The following is a 26,270-nucleotide window of genomic DNA, read 5'->3' on the forward strand; positions in this document are numbered from 1 at the left end:
CGATTACCATTTTAAAAATATCCTATAAGTTAATACAGATTATAAAATATTACGAAGTACTTTACGATTACCATTTTAAAAATATCCTATAAGTTAATACAGATTATAAAATATTGCGAAGTACTTTACGATTACCATTTTAAAAATATCTTATAAGTTAATACAGATTATAAAATATTGCGAAATACTTTACGATTACCATTTTAAAAACATCCTATAAGTTAATACAGATTATAAAGTAATGCGTACGAAGTAATTTACAATGTGCGACTTTTTAGATTACATGTGTAAACCAGGTAATAATAAACATCCACTACGTTAGGGATTTTACAGAGGCTTAATGCGTAATGTCAACTTATTTCGATATTAAACAAAACTAGTGGGCTCATCACAAAACAAATCAAGAGCTTTTAGATATTCCTAAGAGATTATATGTCATAATTAAACGACGAAGGTCAACAATTTGACTGATCATCATAATCTAAATTAACTGAGCAATTTAACTTTGACAAATTAAACTCCCTGTGGTATTCTAAAAATCACCTATATGGATTAATTTGCAAAGTGTTCATTTCAACTCAATTAACCATAGTAATAAACTGTGCCTACACATAAATACTATGTTTATCTGTAATCGAAATGTATTTTGATCTTTGGAAGAAAGCAATGCAAGAACATTATTTATTGCAGCACACGGAATGCTAGCGAGAAGCCGTATCTTTTTGAATTAATGCAATATCGAAACAATTTTGTTTACACATATGACATGAGTAAGACTTCGGTACACACTGCTGTATAAATATTTGAACTTCGAGATGCTACTGGGTATTTATAAGTTCTAATACACGCTATTAATTTTCATAACATAAGCACTATGCTCAAACAAATATTCGATATTTATATTCATAGTTGATGTAACCAAAAAAGTCAATCAAATACTCAGTTGTATTTAAAGTAAGGACTCGTTACTGTACCTTAAAATAGCTTTATTGCATTTCAACATTAACAACATTTAATCATTCATCAATAATTTATTTGGACTACGCACGTACATAATGTATATTGACATAATCAAAACGCAAATGTAAAAAAAAAAATACGTCATGTCCTGATCGCAGCAAAAATAATATTAGAATTATTGACGGAAATAGTTGGCAGATCTTCAAAGAGTCGACGTCAAGCGAACTAACAATACAGGGTGACCATGTCCTAAATTTATGGCTTAATTGTAACCAGTAAACTATTTAAAATGTAGTTGCAGTGTAAAATGCAGTTAATCTGGGTAATACAATCAGTCAGCCCTGTTTGATAATGGAACTAGTTTTCAGAACTTGTTTAGAACTACATTACAACTTATGCAAACTTATACTACATAATTGTGTGGACAAGCTTACGGCTCGTCTGAAAATATACTACTGCTGCCATCTAATAGAAAGGTAATTTATGCCTTTGCGATAGAACTCTGGTGATCTAGATTCTACAAACTGTGTGAAAGCATGTTGTACTGCCTCCTGGGAAGAAAACTTTTTGTCACGTAGAAAATTGTCCGAATCACGAAAAAAATGGTAGGCCGTTGAAGCAAGATCTGGCGAATACGTGAATATTGTTGGTAAGGTAACATTAAACCATGCCGCTAATTCTTAGGTAGTTTGGCTCGGCTCGGCTTCCACCATTTCTTTCAATTCATTGTTATTCACATGTCTTCCACGTGGTTCGTTCTTCAAATTAAAATTTCCATCACGAAAGGGTTTAAACCAAAATCGCACGGTGCGTTCATTAGCAGTCCCACATCGCAGACATCACAAGGCATGAATGTTCCAATGAAGATTTACAGTTACACATAGATATTTTATAATATTTTTTTTTATTTTACGGTTGAATGTGGTCACAGCAGTCCGTCCCACGTTGCAGGGACAAGGTTGCAGGGTGTATAATCTGATCAATCAGTTCGCTGCTATCGAATGACGCCTCTTCTTACACCTGGATAATTGGAAAAACTCACTTTTAGATATTCTTTTGTTTTTTATTGCAGTTTTGATGGGTGGACAAGCTCACGGTCCCCTGGTGTTAAGTTACCGGAGCCCATAGACATCTGCAACGTAAATGCCGCCACCTACTCTGAGACATGGGTTCTAAGGTCTCAGTTTTTACAGTACAACGGCTGCCTCTCTCTTCAAACCAAAACACATTACTGCTTTACGGCAGAAATACGCAGTGTGGTCAAACCTACCCGTGCGGACACACAAGACGTCCTACCACTAGTAATTACGCAAATTATAATTATGCAAGTTTGATTTTTATTACACGATGTTATTCCTTCACCGTGGAAGTCAATCGCGAACAATTGTTAAGTACGCATTTCATTACAAAAATTGGTACCTGCCTGTGGGATTCGAACACCTTTGCATCGCAAGATACCAATGCACCGGATGTCTTATCCTTTAGGCTACGAAGACGACGATTTTTTTAATAGCGCGGTAACGGCTTAGTGTCGGTGTGTCTGCTGGCCTGGAGTAGGCTGTAGACATCTCCTAAGTTGAACCTCCTAAATTTAGAGTCTGAACCTGTTTAAGTAGAAAATCTCAATTCTTTAATATAGAATTTTCGGTAGCAAAACTTCTGTTCTCAGAAAACCATGTTAAATGTTTTACAAATTATGAAAACATGTACATATCTTATTGAACACATAGAACAGCAAAGAGCAACACCCGTTTTTTTTTTCGCGTAATAAAACAGATGAACATAAATATTATTTCCATACACTGAAATAAATAAGGCATTTAGAAAATTACGACTCTGTGGCCATTCGTCTGCGGAGCCATGAGGAAATAAATACTCTTATTTACTGCACGGAACGTTACTTAACCTTACATGTCCATTTTTCTTGCCTTATTAGCTCAATTGATCATCGCTCTGCCCGTCACCGGGTCAGAATTTACTGTTTTACGTGAAAATACTTATTTCGCATCAGAAAAGTATCGTAAATCTCGGATAAACACTTTCTGGTGTTGGTGTTCCTCTGTGAAAAAAATAGTAATGATTTTCAGTTGGCATAATTTAATCATCACTGTTTAATTTTTATCCTACTCTTCGTTTGCTCCAGCAAGACTCTAAATGATACTGACCAATATAATATCTGGTTCAAACCGATTTTTGATTACTTCTTTGTATGTTTTACAATTTTTTTTGCAAAACTATGAGTAACGTATCCCCCTTTGACATCGAAAGAATAAAATTAGACTTCATTAAAAGTTATGTGGGACTTAAATAATTTCTAAGGATTATGTTTTTTTTTTATTGCTTACATGTGTGAACGTTCTCACAGCCCACCTGTGTGTGTTAAGTGGTTACTGGAGCCCATAGATATCTAAATACATCGTAAATGCGCCACACACCTTGAGACATAAGTTCTAAGGTCTCAGTATAGTTACAACGGCTGCCTCATCCTTCAAACCGAAACGCATTACTGCTTCACGGCAGAAATAGAATGTTAGTCATAAGAACCTTAAACGCTAAATGTGTACTGCATATGTTATTTCGTTAGTAGTTTAATATGTGGAATGACATGCCTTATTCTTTTTTTCGGAAGGACATGACGTCTTTGCCATTTGAATATGGAATTCTAAGAAAAAGAACCAGTCTTAGGATTTTATTTCTATCCTGAACCTGTTGTCACGAGTCACAGAGCAATACGTGAGATTAAACTGTAAAAGTCGTATTAACTTTCTTTTTGTTAACGGGAATTACTGAAGGTAAAATATGACTAACAAAAACGGTTAATGCAAAGAATATAATAATAAATAACCTCCTTTCTTTACATACAGCCACGTATTTTTAACCTTAACTAAAACAATTATTATGAATTAAAACAAGTTAAAACACGTCGCTAAAAGACATAATCGCAATAGTTTAAAAGTATTTAGCTTTCAGTACTGGGATCGTGACTGGGAGTTCTGACGGCTCGCGAAACTTATACAGGCCAATGATCGTTTATGAAATTAATAGTGTGGGCGTTAATTAATAGTAAAATAAGCGGAAAAATGTTTCTTCTTGTTCGTTTTAGCTATTTTTGTTTAAATCTATTCCACTTAAATATATGGTTGACCGATTTCACGACCCATTTAGAATTTAGTGATTTCTGAGGACATAGACATTACAACTTAAATGCTATCAACCATCTTGAGTCATGAGGTACCACCACCCTGCCTATTTCTGATATTTCTGCAATAATGCATTTCGGTTTGTAGGGTGGGGCAGCAGTTGTAACTATACTGAGACCTTACAGCTCATATCTCAAGGTAGGTGACGCATTTACGTTGTAGATGTCTATGAGCTCCAGTAACCATTTAACAACCAGGTGGGCTGTGAGCTCGTCCACCCAAAATATAAAATGTAAGCAATATAAAAAATAAATAAAAAATATTACCCTTACTGACTTCTCTGTTTTCAGATGGCATCAAACTAGGTTACAATCTGCCAGGTGATGAAAATGAATTTACAGTCGTATGAGTAAACCCCATTTTTGTTAAATGTAAGTATTATAGACTGTATTTAATCGTTTCACACAATAATAATAAAACACGAAGATTGATAAGAATCTACGTAAAGATGATTATTACTGAATCGTTTAAAACATTGATTTGTATGATTAAGAATTGCAAAAGGTTTGTATTCTAAAAAAAAAAAACTATTTGAAGTGCATCAGACATAGCGCGCATCGACGCATCACTACATTGTTGTCTAACACTTTTGTTAGAAACATAAAGAAAGTATCTGATCTGTCAATACAAACTTGTACAGTCCGACAGAAGCACCCGCCGCCTGCGGACGTGCTCATCGACCACTCGATCGCCCGGCCATTGTTCGCCTGGTTTTATTGTTAGCCCGGCCTTTGTTCACCCGGCTTTTGTTCGTGGCACATCTGCCGACAAAGTGTGTTCCTGGAAGTGTTTGTTTTGTTTTGGTTTATTTTTGTTGTTTCCTTTTTTTGTTGTTCTTTCTTTTTCCTGCAGTAATTGTGCCGCATCGCCACCTGTGTTCAATCGAACCGCTAAGTACCGAGAAGTTGGGGCCTCGCCGCTAGGCGAGTGTGTTTAAGACCCGGGACAGCCCCACCTGGGTCAGACATCATGGAAGCTTTATTTACAGAATTCCTCCGACTTCGCCACCCAAAGCTCACTTCTGAGTTTCTGGCTTTCAAGGCCGATCACGCCGTGAGCCCTCTCGCGGATTCCGCCGTGCTCGTCGCTCCCGCGTCGTACACCGCAGCGTCCGCCATGCCTGCCGCTCCCGCGTCGCCTATACTAGTGGGTAAAACTGCTGCGTCGTCCGCCGTGATCGCCGCTCCCCTGGCGCGATCATCCGCGGGTTCAGTAGGGTCCGACGGACGTCCTGCATCTGCCCGTAGGTCGCCTGCTCCCGAGCCTGCTGCCTCCTCGTCCTCCGACTCTGACTCGGACATGGAGGTCGACCTCGCCGCCGCCTCATCGACGGATGGATTCACCCTGGTACAAAAGGGTAAGAAGCGCGCTGCGGAGTCCCGAGCTCCCGCGGCCGCTAAAATTAGTAAAGCCGCGAACGCGTCGCGCCCTCGCCCTCCGACTCCCGTCGCTCCCCCTGCCCGTGCCACACCGTCGCCGCGTCCAGTGGCACAAAATAAAACTCAGACCCCTCCCCCGGTAATCCTTCAAGAGAAGGCAGCTTGGGACCGAGTTTCCCTGGCCCTTCAGGCCAAAAAAATTAATTTTATCAGCGCCCGTAACCTCGCGAACGGGATTCAAATTAAGGTAACGACACCCGACGACCATAGGGCCCTCTCAAGCTACCTCCGAAAGGAGCGTATAAGTTTCCACACTTATACGCTTCAGGAGGAGCGTGAACTTCGCGCGGTCATACGCGGCATCCCAAAGGAATTAGATGCCGATCTCGTCAAGGCCGACCTTCTAGAACAAGGTCTGCCGGTCAATTCCGTGCACCGCATGCACACAGGACGCGGGAGGGAGCCATACAATATGGTTCTCGTCGCTCTCCAGCCTACCCCCGAGGGCAAGCAAATTTTCAACGTACGAACAGTCTGTAGGCTTTCCGGAATAACCGTCGAAACCCCCCATAAAAAAGGCACTCCGAGCCAGTGCCATAACTGTCAGTTGTACGGGCACTCTTCCCGTAATTGTCACGCGCGCTCCCGATGCGTCAAGTGTTTGGGCGATCACGCCACGAGCCTTTGCACTCGCGATCAAAAAACCGCTACGGAACCGCCTAGCTGCGTCCTGTGCCGAACACAGGGTCACCCCGCGAACTACCGTGGTTGCCCCCGAGCCCCTAAAATAAATCGCCGCGTCGCCCGCCAAAACCGCCTCCGAGCTTTCGGCCCAGACATCAAAGCCACGGCACCCTCTGTGCCGAAGGCTAAGCCTGCTTTTGTGCCGGCGTCGGTGCCCAGCGTCTCGGCCTGGGCTAAACCGTTGCCGTACACGAACACGGCTACAACTCTCTCCCCCGCGACTCGTCCCACCCCCGCGATACGTCCCTCCCCCGCGACTCGTCCCTCCCCCGCGACCTGCCCTCCGACCGCGTCCGACAATCTCGCTCTAGCGATCGACTTTTTTCAGTCGATCAACTTTGATCGCGTTAATGCTTTGGGCGACGCCATTCGCGCCGCCTCCACTGCACAACACTTTATCGCCGTTGTGCAAGAATACGCCGACGTATACGCGTCTTTAAATACGTACGTCCTCCCCTCACTCCGCCGGTAATCAATGGCGTACATAAGTAGAATCAAGCCCCTATCCGTAACGATAGGATTTTTTAACGCTTACGGTCTCGCAAATCAACGTGATCAGGTTTGTGATTTTTTGCGTGACCATCAAATTGACATCTTTTTGGTGCAGGAGACCCTGCTTAAGCCCGCGCGCCGCGACCCTAAAATCGCGAACTACAACATGGTTAGGAACGACAGGCTCACTGCTCGTGGTGGTGGTACCGTCATTTACTATAGAAGAGCCCTGCATTGCGTCCCACTCGACCCCCCCGCGCTTTCTAACATCGAAGCATCAGTATGCCGAATCTCACTGACTGGACACGCGCCGATCGTTATCGCGTCCGTTTATCTTCCACCGGATAAAATTGTTCTAAGTAGTGATATTGAGGCGCTGCTCGGCATGGGAAGCTCTGTCATTCTGGCGGGTGACCTAAATTGTAAACACGTCAGGTGGAACTCTCACACCTCAACCCCTAATGGCAGGCGCCTCGACGCGTTAGTCGATGATCTCGCCTTCGATATCGTCGCTCCGCTGACCCCGACTCACTACCCGCTAAATATCGCGCATCGCCCGGATATACTCGACATAGCGTTATTAAAAAACGTAACTCTGCGCTTACATTCGATTGAAGTAGTTTCAGAGTTAGATTCAGACCATCGTCCCGTCATTATGAAGCTCGGTCGCGTTCCCGATTCCGTTCCCGTCACGAGGACTGTGGTGGATTGGCACACGCTGGGCATCAGCCTGGCTGAATCTGATCCACCATCGCTTCCGTTTAGTCTGGACTCTATCCCGTCTCCTCAGGATACCGCTGAAGCCATAGACATCGTAACGTCACACATCACCTCGACATTAGATAGGTCATCGAAGCAAGTTGTAGCGGAGGACTTCCTTCACCGCTTCAAATTGTCCGACGATATTAGGGAACTCCTTAGAGCTAAGAACGCCTCGATCCGTGCGTACGATAGGTATCCTACCGCGGAAAATCGTATTCGAATGCGTGCCCTACAACGCGACGTAAAGTCTCGCATCACCGAAGTCCGAGATGCTAGATGGTCTGATTTCTTAGAAGGACTCGCGCCCTCTCAAAGGTCTTACTACCGCTTAGCTCGTACTCTCAAATCGGATACGGTAGTAACTATGCCCCCCCTCGTAGGCCCCTCAGGCCGACTCGCGGCGTTCGATGATGACGAAAAAGCAGAGCTGCTGGCCGATACATTGCAAGCCCAGTGCATGCCCAGCATTCAATCCGCGGACCCTGTTCATGTAGAATTAGTAGACAGTGAGGTAGAACGCAGAGCCTCCTTGCCACCCTTGGACGCGTTACCGCCCGTCACCTCAATGGAAGTTAAAGACCTGATCAAAGACCTACGTCCTCGCAAGGCTCCCGGTTCCGACGGTATATCTAACCGCGTTATTAAACTTTTACCCGTCCAACTCATCGTGATGTTGGCATCTATTTTCAATGCCGCTATGGCTAACTGTATCTTTCCCACGGTATGGAAAGAAGCGGACGTTATCGGCATACACAAACCCGGTAAACCAAAAAACAATCCGACCAGTTACCGCCCGATTAGCCTCCTCATGTCTCTAGGCAAACTGTATGAGCGTCTGCTCTACAAACGCCTCAGAGACTTCGTCTCATCCAAGGGCATTCTCATCGATGAACAATTCGGATTCCGTGCAAATCACTCATGCGTACAACAGGTGCACCGCCTCACGGAGCACATTCTTGTGGGACTTAATCGACCAAAACCGTTATACACGGGAGCTCTCTTCTTCGACGTCGCAAAAGCGTTCGACAAAGTCTGGCACAACGGTTTGATTTTCAAACTATTCAACATGGGCGTGCCGGATAGTCTCGTGCTCATCATACGGGACTTCTTGTCGAACCGCTCTTTTCGATATCGAGTAGAGGGAACCCGCTCCTCCCCGCGACCACTCACGGCTGGAGTGCCGCAAGGCTCCGTTCTCTCACCGCTCCTATTTAGTTTATTTATTAATGATATTCCCCGGTCGCCGCCGACCCAGCTAGCCTTATTCGCTGACGACACAACCGTTTACTACTCAAGTAGAAACAAGTCCCTAATCGCGAGTAAACTCCAGAGCGCAGCGTTAGCCCTCGGACAGTGGTTCCGAAAATGGCGCATAGACATCAACCCGGCGAAAAGCACAGCAGTGTTATTTCAAAGGGGAAACTCACCGCTTATTTCCTCCCGCATTAGGAGGAGAAATATCACTCCCCCGATCACCCTCTTCGGCCAACCTATACCCTGGGTCAGGAAGGTTAAGTACCTGGGAGTCACCCTGGATGCATCCATGACATTCCGCCCACACATAAAAACAGTCCGCGACCGTGCCGCATTCATTCTCGGCAGACTCTATCCCATGATCTGTAAGCGGAGTAAAATGTCCCTTCGGAACAAGGTGACACTTTACAAAACTTGCATAAGGCCCATCATGACTTACGCGAGTGTGGTGTTCGCTCACGCGGCCCGCACACACATAGACACCCTCCAATCCCTACAATCCCGCTTTTGCAGGTTAGCCGTCGGGGCTCCGTGGTTCGTGAGGAACGTTGACCTACACGACGACCTGGGCCTTGAATCAATCCAGAAATACATGAAGTCAGCGTCGGAACGGTACTTCGATAAGGCTATGCGTCATGATAATCGCCTTATCGTTGCCGCCGCTGACTACTCACCGAATCCTGATCATGCAGGAGCCAGTCACCGTCGACGCCCTAGACACGTCCTTACGGATCCATCAGATCCAATAACCTTTGCATTAGATGCCTTCAGCTCTAATACTAGGAGCAGGCTTAGGGACCCCAGTAACCGTACTCGTCGAACTCGACAAAGAGGTCGACGTGCAACCTAGCCCATGCATCAGCCCGCTGAGTTTCTCGCCGGATCTTCTCAGCGGGTCGCGATTCCGATCCGGTAGTAGATTCATTCGCGAAGCAATTGCTCTTGAGTTGTTAGGTCTCCTTCGGAGGCGCTCGGGCAGCTGTTAGCAAATCCCACCCCTCCTGGCTGAGCCTTTGCTCGCCCACCTGTCCTGGTGAAACTGGAAAGGCCTTCGGGCCACCAGTAATCTCTCAATCATAAAAAAAAAAAAAAAAAAACAAAATTGTACATGTGGCATGTTTACTTTGCATTTCAGAAACATACAATACAACGTATATTACGTGTTGAGTGTGATGAAAAAGATTTTGAATCGAGATTAGAATCTAAGTGAATGGTACGTCTGATTTAGATTGAATGCAAGGAAACAATGTTTCGAATTCAACTTTTAACTAATGGGATGAGAAATACGTCACATACTTATTATAATATGTTTACAATTAAAATAAATTTATAAAGTTAATGTTTATTATTTAAAAAACACATTTTTATATTTATATTATAATATATTTCAGAATATTTAATAGACATATTATGGTAAATATTTCAGACAGCACAAGGTATTTATTTATTTTATTTATTATTTATTTATTTATGTACACACAAAAAAGAAGACATAGTACAGAGTAATAGGAAAATTATGTACAAAGGCCCTGCTTATTTCTTTATGAAATCTCTTCCAGCAGACCTGCGAGAGGATTACGAGGATAATAATTAAAAGTGATGAGTGTGTGTAGAACAGCTAAAATAACAAATAAAACATGAGAATTATAGTAATGCAACATACACATACCAAATATTGTTAGAGAAAAAAAAAAAGGAAATAAATCAGGTCAGGAATCACTGGATCATTGCCCTAGTTATTGTAGGTGTGAGGTGGGGCTTGTTATGCAGAAAACGAAGCTACTAGACAATTCTGTCGCTTTTCAACATAAGCGTGGGATTCTCGCTGCGACAAAGCTTGTGAAGTGTAGGAAGGAGGCGGGATAGTACGTAGCCTAATCATCGTTAGAGCACATGTTGTTGTCAGTAAATTGTTCGGTTGGTTGCATGAGACAACGTAGATTACAAGAAAGCGTTGTATTCACTGGCTCCTTCGCCAATCCCAATGCTAGTATTAAGAGGGTCATAAGATATACTTTTTATTTATATGACGTTATGTTGTTTTTTTAAAGTATAATATATACGAGTAATATATAAATTTCTGTTATTGCAAACGTAGTAAAAATAATCAAATAAACAAAACTATTATGTGCATTTGTCAAGTGTAATGATTTTCTGCACATGGGCCATCATGGAGAAGGTAATGGCGGCGCGTGAGAATGAGCTCCTTTCTCTCTGCCTCAAATCGTCGCAATCGAGCTGGGAACCTGCGAATCCTGGCCTTCTTAGTGTTTTGGGCACTCTTCGTGTGCTGGCAGATGATTAAGAAAATAGAAGCTGCGTAGAGCAACACGCGGCTTGCAAAAGAGAAACCGAATGACAAGTGTTCACACTCTCCGAGCCATGCTGGTTCTGACCCAGTGAAATATTGCAGGGTTTGAGTTGGTAACGCGGTGCCCCTACGTAATACTCAGGCAGATAACGTGATACTCAGATCACGTAGGTAGAAGCAACCAGATTTTATTAAAAAAAATCATAGTTCCTTTAAAAACGATGTTGTCGGTGATTATAGACAAAAAGGCTTTAAATTTCTAGATTTATCTAAAATTAACTAAATATTATTTATGCGACCAAAACAAAGATACAAACTTTACGAAATTCGAACTTCAGAGTGGTTACCGCCATCTCCTTTTCACCGACAACACTTTACATGTTGTCAAACGTAAGAAAACAGATTTAGGTTAAATTCGTGAAAATTCGCGAAAAATCCACTAGATGGAGCTACTAAATGTGTACAAAAGGAAAAAATATGGGGAAAGTGTTTTTTCGTAAACTTTAAGCATAATTTATATGTTCACAATACAGGTTTGGGTAATTAAAATTTGTAAAATTGTTTGTCAAACAAGTACAAAGCTTAAATGTATTTTCCAGTGTTGTATTATTACAAGGTAAATGTCTAACAACTACAACAAATTAAAAACCTCACAGAATATCTTTGATAAAGCCACTACAACTGACACATGGTATCTGCCCAAAAACACCTCCTCCTGATAGTAAAAGCCGTCCGGCGGCTGTTGAACACCGGTAGATGCCTTTTTATCAGTATTAAGTAAACATACTGCGATCATTAGCATAGATAATACACATAAATATCACTAGCTAACATTTCCGTACGTGATTAAGCGTTTTGGTATATAGCGGGGACAGCCGCTATACAATACAGTTAAGTCTTCAATCCCATGTTTGAAGTGGGTGATGATATCCACTTATTTATTTGTGGACTAATTTATACCAAGTTATTGGGCTCACCTGTGTGCTTAGCGTTAGTTTTTTCACTTCTCGATCGCCTAAAAATTAACTCAATTTTTTATTGAGTTGGAACAGATTCCTTTCGTTTATCTATATAAAGTTTCGTACATCTATATAAAGTAAAACTAAAAAAAAGATGAATGTCAAACCCGCTCTGCCGGCCTTCGTTTCTCGGAGTATCGTAGCTCCTTTCAAAATAGAGTGAAGCTTCACATAAAACTTAAAATAAAAATTGAGATTTAAAAAGCGTGTAAGATAGGGCCGTTCATTATCTCTTATTTTGTTCAACATCTGGCGACTATATCATGCGACGAGTGTGCGACGATTTAATGGTGGCGTTTCTGTTGGTGGAACGAAGCTCACAAATTCAAGGTGGGTGGCACATTTACGTTGTGGATGTCTATGGGCTCCAGTAACCACTTAACACCGGGTGGTCTGTGAGCTCGTCCACCGATCTAAGCAATAAAAAAAAAAAAAAACAGCATAACACGATGCTGATGACACACTACTAACACGATGACACAAAACTAATAAATCTACTGCTACTTCTTGCTTTTAATTAAGTTCTCTGTGTCCTAGTTCAATGTTAACAACCATTTTTTACTAGTGGTTTAGCTTGCCTGACCGTTTTGTGTTTTAGCTTTTCATTACAATATCTAATAACCGCGTCATAAATATAGATCTTAGCAACATCTTGAAATAAATGTTTTTGGATAGATGGAAATTTTGTAGCGGTCAAAGTTACAGGTAATTTGTAAACCCTGCGTTTAATCAATTAATCGTATATTTCAGAAGAGAGAACCGCTTCGTGTATCAATAAAAATATTTTTAAAATGAATAACTGACGCACGTTTACGAACTTAACTTTCCCTGTAAACGCGCTCTGTGGAGTACCTTATAGGTTTATTTAGTATCACCTTTAACACTGAACATTGAGTTCTTTCTAATTCAATTAGCACAGTTTTTGAAAATAAATTAAATTAACTATTAACTTGTAAATTTCGTATACATGTTTACCCATATAGACAGGTGCTGCGTCCTAAAACTTTTTTGATTGTATAAAGATAAACAAAACAAAAATAATCGAGGCGTAAATTATTGTAAAATAATAATATTGTAATTAGGTTATCCTAACACAACAATACTGTTTGTTTATCAACAGAAACAGTATTCTAAGTACGTTATATACCCGACAGAGTTTAATGGCCACCTTTATTTTAAACGTTAATGAAATCACATATCATTATAGTAATTAACATAATAATCTTACATACAAAACTCTAAAGTAAGTTATGGATACTAAAAAAATTACGAAATTAGCCCTAGCGTCCGTGGTACGTAAATTAGTAAAATCATTAATCACAGGAATACTTTCGTTTAGTGAAGTGATAATGATCGAGTACTATAGAGTGAAATAATTACCGTTATAGTTATTTCATAACTAGTGACTCGGGAATAGTGTAGCTTCCAAACAGTGAAAGAATTTTTTAAATAGGTTCAGTAGTTTCGGAGCCTATTCAATACAAACAAACAAACAAAGAAATCTTTCCTCTTTATAATATTAGTATAGATAGTATAGATAGATTACTTAATTCTATCGTCAATAGTTTTCGTAGCGCACGCGATATAAAGAATATTTTAGGTATTTTTTTACACCTTGCGTCACGTTATTGGAGTTTTAGTAAAGATCCCTAATAAAAAAAAAAAAGATTAAAGCCTATGTCACTGAGGGATAGTGCAGCTTCCAAACAGTGAAAGAATTTTTAAATCGGTTCGGTAGCTTTGGAGCCTATTCAATACAAATAAACAAACAAATCTTTCCTCTTTATAATATTAGTATTGATTACTTTATTCTATCGTCAATAGTTTTCGCAGCGCACGCGATGTAAGAAATATTTTAAGTTAATTTTTTTACACCTTGCGTTACATTATTGGAGTTTTAGTAAGGATCTCTAATTATAAAAAATAATTATAGCCTATGTCACTGAGGGATAGAGCAGCTTCCAAACAGTGAAAGAATTTTTAAAATCGGTTCAGTAGTTTCGGAGCCTATTCAATACAAACAAAAAAACAAATCTTTCCTCTTTATAATATTAGTATAGATGAAATCATTGAACAAATATATTAAGTGCATGATATTTTTTAATTATATTACTTGTTATCATGTCAGTCGATTCACTCTTGATAAGGCAATTGTGGTCTTTGTATCAGACCTTGCTCATTTTACAATGTTTCTTCACCTTTTCCTGCTTCTTGGGGTTTTATCATTAATAAAAAGAATACGTTGCTACAAATTTTTATTTCGTATATAAAAGGGTGCAAAGGATACCTAAACAAGATAACTAGAAAAGTAAGGTACGTATAGATAAATTTAAAGACTACAGTATCTTCTAAAATATTGATAAAAATTAATATTTGTATGATTATTTTAAGCATCGAGCGTCACTTATGCGATTATTTAAATAATTGGTACAGTATTTGTTGGCACTTCAAGAAAAGTCTATAACATAGTAAATATTACCACCGTATTATAAAGATGCTAATTAAATATATGAAATAAATGAGTTTCAAAGAAACTATTCTCATTTTTTACGTTCAGTTAAAATAACTCAATAAAATATGTTGTGATATATTTATTACTCATTATTACTAAATAATAAATTTATTAATTCACAATAATAATAAAAAGTAGTTTCTTTTTTAAAAATTAAAATTGTAACCTAGCAATACTCGTATTATAACAGTTAGCTTCCAAATGGAGATAAGGTTCGTAATTATTCTATATTCAAAGAATCTTAATTTCTATTATAATAGTAATTTCTTTGTTTAATTTTCTTCATTCATACACGAAGTATCTTAATATAATTGAAAACCTAAAACAAGGGTAGAATCTGTGATCGAACGCAGCAATTTACCGAAACATACATATATTAGCGATACATAGAATAGAATATATGTTCGCTGTAATTATCTATGATTATTTAATTTTAATATACTACTTAGTGCGCAAATGACATATTTGTTAGAAGCACGTGACTGCGTTGAAGAAACATCGGAGAACTCGCCCCCTGTTGTTATTAGACTGGCCCCGACGCTCCAAAGCACTCTGCAGACAAATATTATAAAAGTGAATTCTTGTGGTTTTTTTTATTGCTTATATGGGTGGACGAACTCACAGCCCACCTGGTGTTAAGTGGTTACTGGAGCCCATAGACATCTACAACGTAAATGCGCCACATATATAAGTTCTAAGGTCTCAAGTATAGTTACATGTTTCAAGTATAGTAAAATTGGAAACGAATGTTTCCACATTATGTTGAAAAAAAAACCAACGATTCACAAAAAAAATAATTACGAACTATAACGTATCGTATCTGGAACCATTTCAAAACTTTAAATTTTATCTTAGCTTTATGCAGTTACTATATCCATATGTAACTATATATTCACTACTCAAATACATTGTAATATCACAAGCTACGTACTGCTACGGCGTAGCGTAGGACTATTAAACCCATTATAACATTGTTTTATACTGTGTTTTTGTGTTTGTTTTTTAATAATATGTAGGTATATTTAATCATTAGGATTACATATTCGTTTAATTTTATTGCTGTCCCAATAAAATTTAATTACTTGAGTGCTTGTGAACTTAAATTTCTAGTAAAGCTTTCAGCGTGTTTATCGTTCCTTCATGAAGGTTTTGCTTACATCGTACAGAATATCGTTGATAAGACTATTTTTGCCAAATTTGCAAGTATGAAGCATGTTTGTCTCAGAGAATTCTTATTACACAATAAAAAATGAGATTTACTGACGGACGTCTTCCTCGAAATGTTCGTTAATTTTAAATTTTTGTACTAAATATAGTGCACGAAACTATGAAAAAAAAAAAACTAAGAAATTTAAATTTATTTAAGAATTATTAGAAAAAATATATTTTACCATATCAGAATCATCCATGGGTATTCGTAAAGGCGCAGTTCTCGGACCTTCGTATTCAGTTCTATCGTACCGAGGTGCTACATTTTCTTCGTGCAAAGCCTTTTGAAGTGCCACTAGCAGCCGGTCTAGAACTAGAGCAGCTCGCTTTTGCGGTAATCGTTCCTGTATAAAACAAAAATATCAAGATACGAAATTTCCCTTCAAACTGTTTTAGTGACAATGTAACTTAAAATTTGTTACAAATTTTACTTATCACGCTATATTTTTAATAGGCGTGCTTTCGATATAGTCTTAATAGTGTAAATATTCGTATATTATTATTTATTAAATACTAGGTGACCCGGCAGACTTCGTAGTTTTTTTATTGCCCTTGTAGGCAGACGAGCATACGGCCCACCTGATGGTGAGTGGTTACCGTCGCTCATGGACTTCAGCAATGTCAGGGGCAGAGCCAAGCCGCTGAAGTGCCTAAATATATAAATAACAGACCTAAACTTTATTTAATTCCGAGAATTTTCATATTTATCTACCTTTTAAACCTTCCCTGGACTTCCACAAATAATTCAAGACCAAAATTAGCCAAATCGATCCAGCCGTTCTCGAGTTTTAGCGAGACTAACGACGGCAATTCATTTTTATATTGATTTCTAGTGCGGAGTGAAAATATAGAACTACTTTATCGTTTTCTCCAAATGTATCAAATTTTTTCATCGAACCATTTCTCAAGAAAACTACTAAACCTGTAATAAGTAACTATAAATGTGCATTTATATTGAGTGTTATATCGGCAAGTGGATATCCACATTTCTCTGTTTTTCAAGGTTTCTTATATTCCCATTTACAGAGCTACCAGTGAGTCACGTTTTTTTTTTTTTTTTTATTAAATATTTCCGAATGTTGCTATCCTGTCCATATAATCATGTTACACCTTGTCACCAACAATAAGCAAAAATTCTCAATAAGGTAAAGACTTAGACAGATGTTTTTTTAAAACAGACTTTATAAAAATGGTTCGAGTAAATTTTCCAGATTACCTCTCGACTCGATGAGACCAGGTTTGATTTTTACAAGATTAGTTAAGAAAGTGATAGCATCTTAAATAATAATATTACAACATTCAATAAATTTTCCGAAACACTACCTGTCAATGTGTTCAATATTGAAGTAAGTATGTAATCCTGCGATCGATCACACTCATACCAACAGTTTTATCTTAACGGGAACTTTACCAAGTCCCCAACGAGTGAACATCGTATAAATGAGCAATATTAGTTACTTTTCCATGACATTAGCCATGTTACACTGTATTGCTTCTTTCCATTATTCTAAGTATAGCATTAACCTATTTGCAGTTGATATCTTTTTGTTATAGTAAGTCCGCGACCAATTGTAGGGTTATTGTAAGCTATTATTACTTATTGATCTGTGCAGTATATCATTACTTTCAAAACTTTAATAAGTAATCCAACAATGGTGTGAAACACATTAGTATACCTTATTCTTAAATGAATGCAGGACCGTGAGGATAAACTTACGATTTAAAAAAAAGTATACACACATATTCGCATACTTTAGTTTCCATAAAATTGGATCTTTCTTTGCGTTTTTTGCGAGGCTGTCGTATTATGTTTTTAAGTATTCTAAACAATCTAAGCGCCTTATTTACTTACATAATCGTTATATAGAGCAGGAGCGGCGAATACCGTCGCGAAGGCGAACAAAACCAGTAGGACTGAGGTATACATCATCGAGCTTCAGGCATCACACAACTAAACTCTGTAAAAATCAATCTGCAAATTGAATACTGAACTAAATAAAAAAATAGTTAAGGAACGTTTTCGTCAATGAAATGTAAACTTTAGTTTTTAATTCAAAAAAGGAAAAGTGTACTGTGCATTGGGAATTTAAGGATTATTGGGGAATTATAATAAGATTTAGTAGAAGTTCCATTTTAAGTTAATTAATAAATAAAAATTAATAACAAAAATAACAAAACAATTTTGTAACCGTTTATTTAAATTTGATAATAAAAAACGGGTGGACGAACTCACACCCCACCTGATGTTAAGTGGTTACTGGAGCCCATAGACATCTACAACGTAAATGCACCACCCACCTTGAGATATAAGTTCTAAGATCTCAGTATAGTTACAACGGCTGCCCTACTTTTCAGACCGAAACGCATTACTGCTTCACTAGATATAGGTGATGCGGGTAGGTACTACGCGGACTCACAAGAGGTCCTACCACCAGTAATTGCGCAAATTATAGTTTTGCAGATTTAATTTTTATTACACGATGTTATTCCTTCATCGTGGAAGTCAATCGTGAACATTTGTTGAGTACGTATTTCATTAGAGAAATTGAACCCCGCCTGGGATTCGAACACCGGTGCATCGCTCAACACGAATGCACCGGACGTCTTATCCTTTAAGCCACGACGACTTCATTTTACTATTATTATTATTTATTCAATTATTATTATTCATTTTACCTATCTAACTAAAGGAATATTACAAATAACAAAGTAATTCTTCCCAAATTCTAGATGTCCGATGGCCTTGAAAAATTTGACACATACACACACATAAACCGATAATATTACAGTATTTTTACTTGCATTGGCATTATACTTACTATTACTATTACTTTGCATTATAACCTATAGGTTCACCGACATAAATATAAAAATTACTTTTAGTTCGATTCGCTGTTAAAGCGTGTTCTTAAATACATATATATATAAAAGTTTAAATTAATAAATTCATTTCGTGTGCCAGGCCAATTTATTTCCAAGCATTAACATATCTATTATCTATTAATGAATGTCGATAATATAAAATTGTATCAATAAGCGCAGAGAACCATCAAAATATGACCCTTGTCATTCTGTTATATCTCACTTGACAAACAACTGACAACCTATTTTTCTATGATCTATGTCGATTTCTTTCGATAATAATAATATGTACTTTGTATTGTAGAATGTTTATTTTACATCTTTATTATTTTTAATGGGTAAGTTTATATTTTATGTTCACATTCTGAATATCTTATTGTTGTAGCACTCGAAGGTCAGCGGTTTCGTTTGCAGCTGTAATACTGAGATTATTGGACAATTAGAGATTCACGTTGTGATTCGGCTTCTAGGAATCTCTTAACAGCAGATATGAAGATAAGTCATTAGTATACATTGCGAAGTGTGTTTAGGATTGCTCACGGATAGCAATCTTTTTCTTATCAAATTTCTGTACTTATATGAGTTTTTAAAGTTAAGGTTCATGGACCCAGGAACTAAATTATCCCACAATTGAGTTCTTTTATATTCTATTCGCCATATCTATACGGTATTAAACTTAAAATAAAGCCAGTCTGCAATTATTGAGGCACCAGCTAATTTACTCAGTTACCTAGTCGTAAATGAAATTAATTACTCAGTGATCATTTTACATATGAAATTATTCACTCTTTACTACCTCGACAGTCGGGTTGTTAATAAAAGAGAAACTAAAGATACTTGAATAATATTTCTTAGAAATTTGAAACAGTGCAGTTTCAGTGTGTTTCCTTTATACGGCAAAGCATCACGTGTGTTGATTCTGTCGGCACACGTTGCACGTGAAATTATTTCCGTAATAGTCGAAGATGTAAACGATGCCTTATGAACTCGATAAGTTGTACTGATTTCGCTGGTGTCGGAAAGTGGGTTCCAAAAGTTTCACTATGAACCAAACTATCAGCATTAAACACTTTTGTAACCGCTTGCTAAAACTAAGACACACGTCAATTAAGACTTATTACTTAGTTTTTGATACTGTTTAATGATAGTTTTTACTAGACAGTTCGAAGGTGTGATTTGAAGGTGTGAAGGTGTGATTCCAGAGGCTTGGAAAAATGCCATAGTTATGCTACTGCATAAGAAAGACGATACCACCAAACTCACTAACTACCGACCGATATCCTTGCTGAGTCATGTTTACAAATTATTTACCACCTTTGCGCCTTTCTAACAAATTAAACTTGGCACAATCAGTAGAACAGGCTGGATTTCGCGGCGGATTTTCCACAATCGATCATATCCACACTGTATGACAAGTTGTAGAAAAATGCACCGAATACAATCGTCCTCTGGCAGTGGCCTTTGTAGATTATGAAAAGGCTTTTGACACAGTTGAGCACTGGGCGGTAATAAATTCTCTACAGAGATCATTCATCGACACAAGATATGTGGAGGCATAAAATCTGCCCACAAGGATGCTACTTTACAAGTAAAGATGCATAAATTGACTAATCCGGTGAAAGTGTAGAGAGGAATGCGGCAGGGAGATACTATATCACTGAAATTGTTTACGTCTCGTTTGGAAGACATCTTCAAGCTTATTGCATGGTCTGATAGTGGTATTAACATAGCCGGGACCATCTAACTCACCTTCGTTTTGCAGATGATATCATCCTCTTCGCAGAAGTGTAGAACACTTGAGAGTGATGGTGGAAAAGCTTTACGACGTTTCTCTACGTATAGGCCTTAAAATGAACATCTCCAAAACCAAAATGATATGCTGTGGTGATGGAGTGGATCACATCAAGTTAGAGACTAAAAAATAGAGAGAGTGGAGAAGTATGTTTACCTAGGACAGAATATCAGTCTCGATAGAACCAGTCAGGAACGAGAGATAAAGCGCCGCACACAGCTAGGATGGGCTGCTTTCAGTAAGCTGGTTGACATACTAAAGAGGACTATGAAATTGAAGCATCGGACATACGAGCAATGTGTACTCCCTGTCATGGTGTATGGGACTGAGACATGGACACTCACAAAGCAAATTATGACCAAAATGCAAGTCACGCAAAGAGCCATGGAACGGGCTATGTTAGGTTTTCTCTACGGGATATTATGCACAATACCGAAATCCGCAGAAGAACTGGTTTGACTGACATAGCCAAAGTGATTGCTCGGAAAAAGTGGAAGTGGGCTAGCCACCATATGCCGTCACACTGACAATCGGTGGGGCACAACAGTACTGGAGTGGAGACCTCGTACTGGAAGTCGTAACGTGGGCAAACAGCCAACGAGGTGACCGATGACTTGGTCAAAGTAGTTGGTAGAGACTGAATGGGAAAGGCAAGAGACCGAAGAGAATGGGGTGCATTCGAAGAAACCTATACTCAGCATTGGGTTGAAAAAGAGAATGACAGTTTTTGTTCTGGTTAAAAAAAATTTATTAAAAAGGGACCAGTTATACGTTTATAGTCTGGTGAATACCTCTCCATCTTTTCACTGCTTTAGTTTCGTTATTCTTATTCAATAATAAGTTAAATGAAAAGTTCTTTACAGTAGTCAATCTAAATAAGCAGTGAAAAATCAATGTGAAACTTTAATTCATTTCTCACGATACGTTTTACACATCCACTTGCTTATCATCGTGATGATCTTATTGCAGTGGGTATTAAGAACCCTCATATATTAGTATCATCATCTCGCCTATTAAGCACTAGCCCTTATTCCAAAGTTATTGAAACTTCAACATCGTGACTCTAGATTGCCGACAACATTCACGTTGCTGTGTTTATATGTTACGGTAACAACATTACACCTGATTGTCGTTGACTACGTCAATAAAATGGTAGCTCTAAGTAAAAGTCGTAGTGTATGTACCTATATATTTCTATAATAGCAATACATAATAAACATAAGTTTAGAATTCATCGTATGATTACCACAGAACTCTTTCTAAGTGCTTGAAACGATTTTAGTGATAATTTTCGTTGGTATTTAAGTGGATCAAGTAGATCTCGAAACTGGTTGGAGATGTTTTTTTCCCAGGTCCATATTTCGTCTGCACGTATTTTGACTAGTCCTTTTACGAAAAGGACTTGTTCGCAAGTTATTCATCCGTACTTTTCAAGATAAATAATTAAAAAAAAAAACAAAGCGGACAAATAACGACAAATATAAATAAATGTTATTTCATTAAATTATTAATTTATTACAATGTATAATTCAAATGAAACTAGACTTTTGTCGAAAAGCTATTTAAAATGATAATTACTAACTTACCAATAAATCCAAAAAATATAAATTGCAGCTTGTTGTGGAACCTTTACAAAACACTTCCTAATTATGAAAGGATTTCAAACAGTAATTGTATCGTAATTCAGTTAGTCCGTTAGTATGAGGCGTTGCGTCCCGTGTGAACTGCAAAGATTATATAGGGCGATAGCCGCCCGCGTGAGCCTTTATAACAACGCCCCGTTCTGCTGTGTGTGTACCAAACAGTTCATTATTTTGTGACACAATATTTGGATTACATTCATACCTTTACGACACATTTTTATATTGTCGTGAGGAAAATACTTGTACAAAACATTATTCGTATAAAATTTAAATCTAGAATCTAATAATGATGCTTTCAGTTCAATGATTACTAAAATAAATTAATTTTAGAAAACTTAATTATAGTTTAGAGGGTTTTAAAATACACTCGATAGCGATGAATCCGGGTCACTTAAAAAACCTATAAATCTCGGAAACTAAATAATAATGCTAGCTTAATGAAATAAATTGTGTTAAGTAGACAATTAAGTGCTCCTTAAATAAATTTATTAAAACTTCTTAGTTACTTCTAGGCTATGTCATAAAAAAAACATATTTGAAAGAGGGAGACTTTCGAAGATGGAACTACGAATTACTGCATTTGATTTTGCTTTTGTTTCTAATCTGTCATTTAAGTGGGTATGGAAACCATATTGATAGTATTCAATATTTATTATTCAACCTGTAATCATGTCACCTGCAACTGAAGAATGCACCAGAATCCTCACAATGCTGGAAACCGGCCGGAGTCAGCGCGATACTGCCAGGACTGTCGGTGTGTCACTGTCAACAATACAAAGAGCTCTCCGACGTTACGAGGAAACAGACTCTAACCTACCTAGACCAGGAACAGGCAGAACTAAGTAAACCACCACACGAGATCGATAATGGTTGAACACCATGCTTTGTAATCGCTTTCTTACAGTAACTGAACTTAAAAATCAGTTTCAACGCCTCGGAGGAAGTAACTCAAGCGCATGGAAGATGACGACTCGCTGAAGCTAACTTGAAACTACCTAAACCTGCAAATGATCCTAAACTAGAGCGTGGTGATCGTATTTCGAGACTAAGATATGCCCAAAACCATTTAAATTGGACTATTGAAGATTGGTCGAAGGTTATGTTCTCCAACGAATCAAAATGTATACTCTAGAAGCACGATGGAAGACACAGAGTGTATAGAAGACCAGGGGAAAGATTCAAGCAAACATGCGTCTTCTACATATGTAGTAGTAAAAAGTAGCCTACGGTGGGGGGTCTGTACTTGTTGGGTCGGAATTTCATCTGAGAGTCATACAGAACTGGTGTTCATAGAAAACGGCTCTTTAACTAGCGTAAGATATGTTGAAGAAATCCACGATACTGAACACTTTGGGCCATTTATAGTCAATGTGGGTGAGAATGCTATTTTTATACATGATAATGCCCGACCTCATACAGGTTTCATTGTGAGTGAGTACCTACAAGAGATGAACTTTACTTGTATGAAGTAGCCAGCACGCAGCCCGGATATCAGCCCGGCTGAGCATGCAAGGGATGAGCTAGGGAGATGCGTAAAACAAGGAAAACCTCCCCCAATCACGCTTCATGAGCTTAAAATTTCTCTTACAGAGGAATAGGAGAATATTTACCAAAATCGCATAAGAAACTTGGTGTACAGCATTCCAAACCGCGTAAACGCAGTAATGTATGCAAAGTATTAAAATTCAAGAAAATCATATTGTTGTACAAAAATTTCATGTTTCCTATTTTTGGTTTAATGGGAATTCAGCATTTTTTTTTCTTTATGTAATTTTTAAGAATTATAATGTAGTGACTTATAAATTTTATTAGTTTCATTTAAGGTGTATTACATTGTCTATTAAACAGCGTTTATTTTATTAAGCTTGCAATCTTAGTTTCGAAGATTTATAGGTTTCTTTAGATGACCCGTATTCATTGCTCTCGCATGTTTTCTCTCAATTTTTTTGTCACTTCACATCATATATTCATCATATCATCATATCTTTGGGAATGTTCGTTGTCCTCATTAAGTATTTGTAGGGGTTGATTTCGTCCAGTACGCACTCGAAGCGTGCCCGCGGGCGAGATCCCATGGCGCTGCTGGGGCAGGACCTCTCCTTGCGGGCTATGGTCGCCCGCATGGTAGGGGATCAGAGTTTGTGGGAGGCCATGGCCGGGTTTTGCGACCTGGTCATGGGGCGTCATGAGGCTGAGAAGCGCGATAGTGAGTGATATACTTCTTCGGCTCCTCAGCGCAGAAGGTAGAATACGCAGCGCAGGCGCGAAGACCCCGCACGGCTTCCGTAGGGTCCTACGGTATCCAGGTACAGAGTGCGGGAGCGCCCGGTGCTCGGCTGTCAGTTCGGTGGTGAGGCAGTGTAAGTTAGCCCCTGTGCGCCGCCCACAGTGTGTCTCTCGAGACGACGATCTTCACGGATCTTCTCGGGATCGGTAGAAATCCGATCCTATCATTAGGACGGGTACCGGGCAAAGGCGGACTTTCAATGCTCACTATACGGTACCATAGGTTTCATCTAGCCGGTGTGATGGAGCTCAATGGGGCTTAGTCGATAGTCGGTTCTGTGGGGCGAGTTTTGCGCGGCTCTCTCAAAGCGAAGTCACGTAAAAAAATTGGAAGAAAAGAAGAACCTCGGTCTTTCTCTTCTCTGGGTCACCGGAGTCTGACAAAGCCCGGTCTCTTACCCGCCTCGACCGAGCGTTAAAAAAAAGGATTTGATGTCGCTTATTTCACGGCACCTCGCTATGAGTTTCTTTTTTTTCTGTTTTAGTTCTTTGCACTAAAAAACTCATTCGATTTTTACTCATGAATTTGATAAACTAGAATATTATTATATAAACTGTTTATTTGGTTTCTTAATTAAAATTAAAACCAAGTAAAAATACCTTAATTAATAAATGATCAATATTCTACTCGAAGTACAAGAACGATACGAGTAATTTTCAAATGAATTAACTAAATCGATACGAATTCTCTTTGGAACACTATTTGTTTGCTTAATTCAAATTCAATATACCTATATATAGATTGAAATGGTTTTAAAATTTCAAAAATGCCATTATTAATCTGTGTGCTACAGGTATGAGATAAAAATCGAACCCACACAAATGTGTTACTAATGTTAGTGGCGATTATAATATCATTTTTTATGCATACAATAGAAGTGTCACACAATATAAGTAATATCGTTATTCTGAAATTCACACCTACACCATGTGGGATGTTCATACAGAATCTGAACTTTAAATACCGCTTTACCTTAATTATTTTTGAAAGGATATTCCTTATAAAATATCTCCTAAGTCCGTGATATTTTCCCGAACGGCTTATTCGAAATAGTGAAAATTTTAATTTATTTAAAAATTGTTTGCGTTGGTGAACGTCGCCCGACCATCTAGCCTAAAGTGGTTACCGGAGCACATAAACACCTCAACGTGAATGCTGCTGCCCACCTTGAGACATGAGGTCAAAGTCTCAATTTTAAACCGTAAAGGTTATGAAATCTTCTACAATTACCTTATATTTAGACATATTTAAACATAGAATTCTACGTAATGGAATATCTTTCGATTTTATGTGTCAAGATATTTTAAGTCTAAAGCTTTACTTGACACTAATATGTACAGTTTTTATTGATAAAATGTTTGATCCACTACAAAAATAAAAATAAATGTTACTAAAATAAAAACTCGGACTCCAGTATGTTTCGTACAAAAAACCCCAGGCGATACAATTAAATCTTATCATAATTCAGAAAGACAAATAACATCTAGTCTAACTTTATTCATCAAATGCAACAGAACGTTAGACTTCTGTCTAAAGCTTTACTTGACACTAATATGTACAGTTATCTATACTTAATATTATAAAGAGGAAAGATTTGTTTGTTTGTTTGTATTGAATAGGCTCCGAAACTACTGAACCGATTTGAAAAATTCTTTCACTATTTGGAAGCTACACTATTCCCGAGGGACATAGGCTATAATCTTTTTTGAAAAAAATTAGGGATTCTTACTAAAACTTCAATAATGTAACCGAAGGTGTAAAAAAGTTACCTAAAATATTCTTTACATCGCGTGCCCTGCGAAAACTATTGATGATAGAATAAAATAATGTACTACGACTTTGTA

At 38.3% G+C, this 26,270-nt stretch overlaps 2 protein-coding genes across 3 annotated transcripts in view; both read right to left on the reverse strand.

Annotated features, from left to right (window-relative positions):
* LOC101745690 (LDLR chaperone boca) overlaps positions 1 to 26,270 on the reverse strand; it is a 180,062-nt gene that overhangs the window by 127,207 nt on the left and 26,585 nt on the right. The gene's annotated exons all lie outside the window — the stretch shown is intronic.
* On the reverse strand, positions 14,360 to 22,327 carry LOC101746311 (uncharacterized). 2 transcript variants are annotated; one of them, XM_004932051.5, is made up of 4 exons: positions 22,083 to 22,327; positions 17,695 to 17,800; positions 16,025 to 16,186; positions 14,360 to 15,185 (listed from the first exon to the last, which is right to left on the reverse strand). In XM_004932051.5, the coding sequence occupies exons 2-4, from the start codon at positions 17,770 to 17,772 to the stop codon at positions 15,102 to 15,104; spliced, it is 324 nt and encodes a 107-aa protein (XP_004932108.1). In that variant the 5' UTR covers positions 17,773 to 17,800; positions 22,083 to 22,327; the 3' UTR covers positions 14,360 to 15,101. The 2 variants fall into 2 exon arrangements, with proteins under 2 accessions (XP_004932108.1, XP_012550909.1); XM_012695455.4 differs by having other exon boundaries at positions 17,695 to 17,814; positions 22,083 to 22,239.

The sequence above is a fragment of the Bombyx mori genome, chromosome 8, assembly GCF_030269925.1.
Source record: "Bombyx mori chromosome 8, ASM3026992v2".
Taxonomy (NCBI): Eukaryota; Metazoa; Arthropoda; class Insecta; order Lepidoptera; family Bombycidae; genus Bombyx; species Bombyx mori.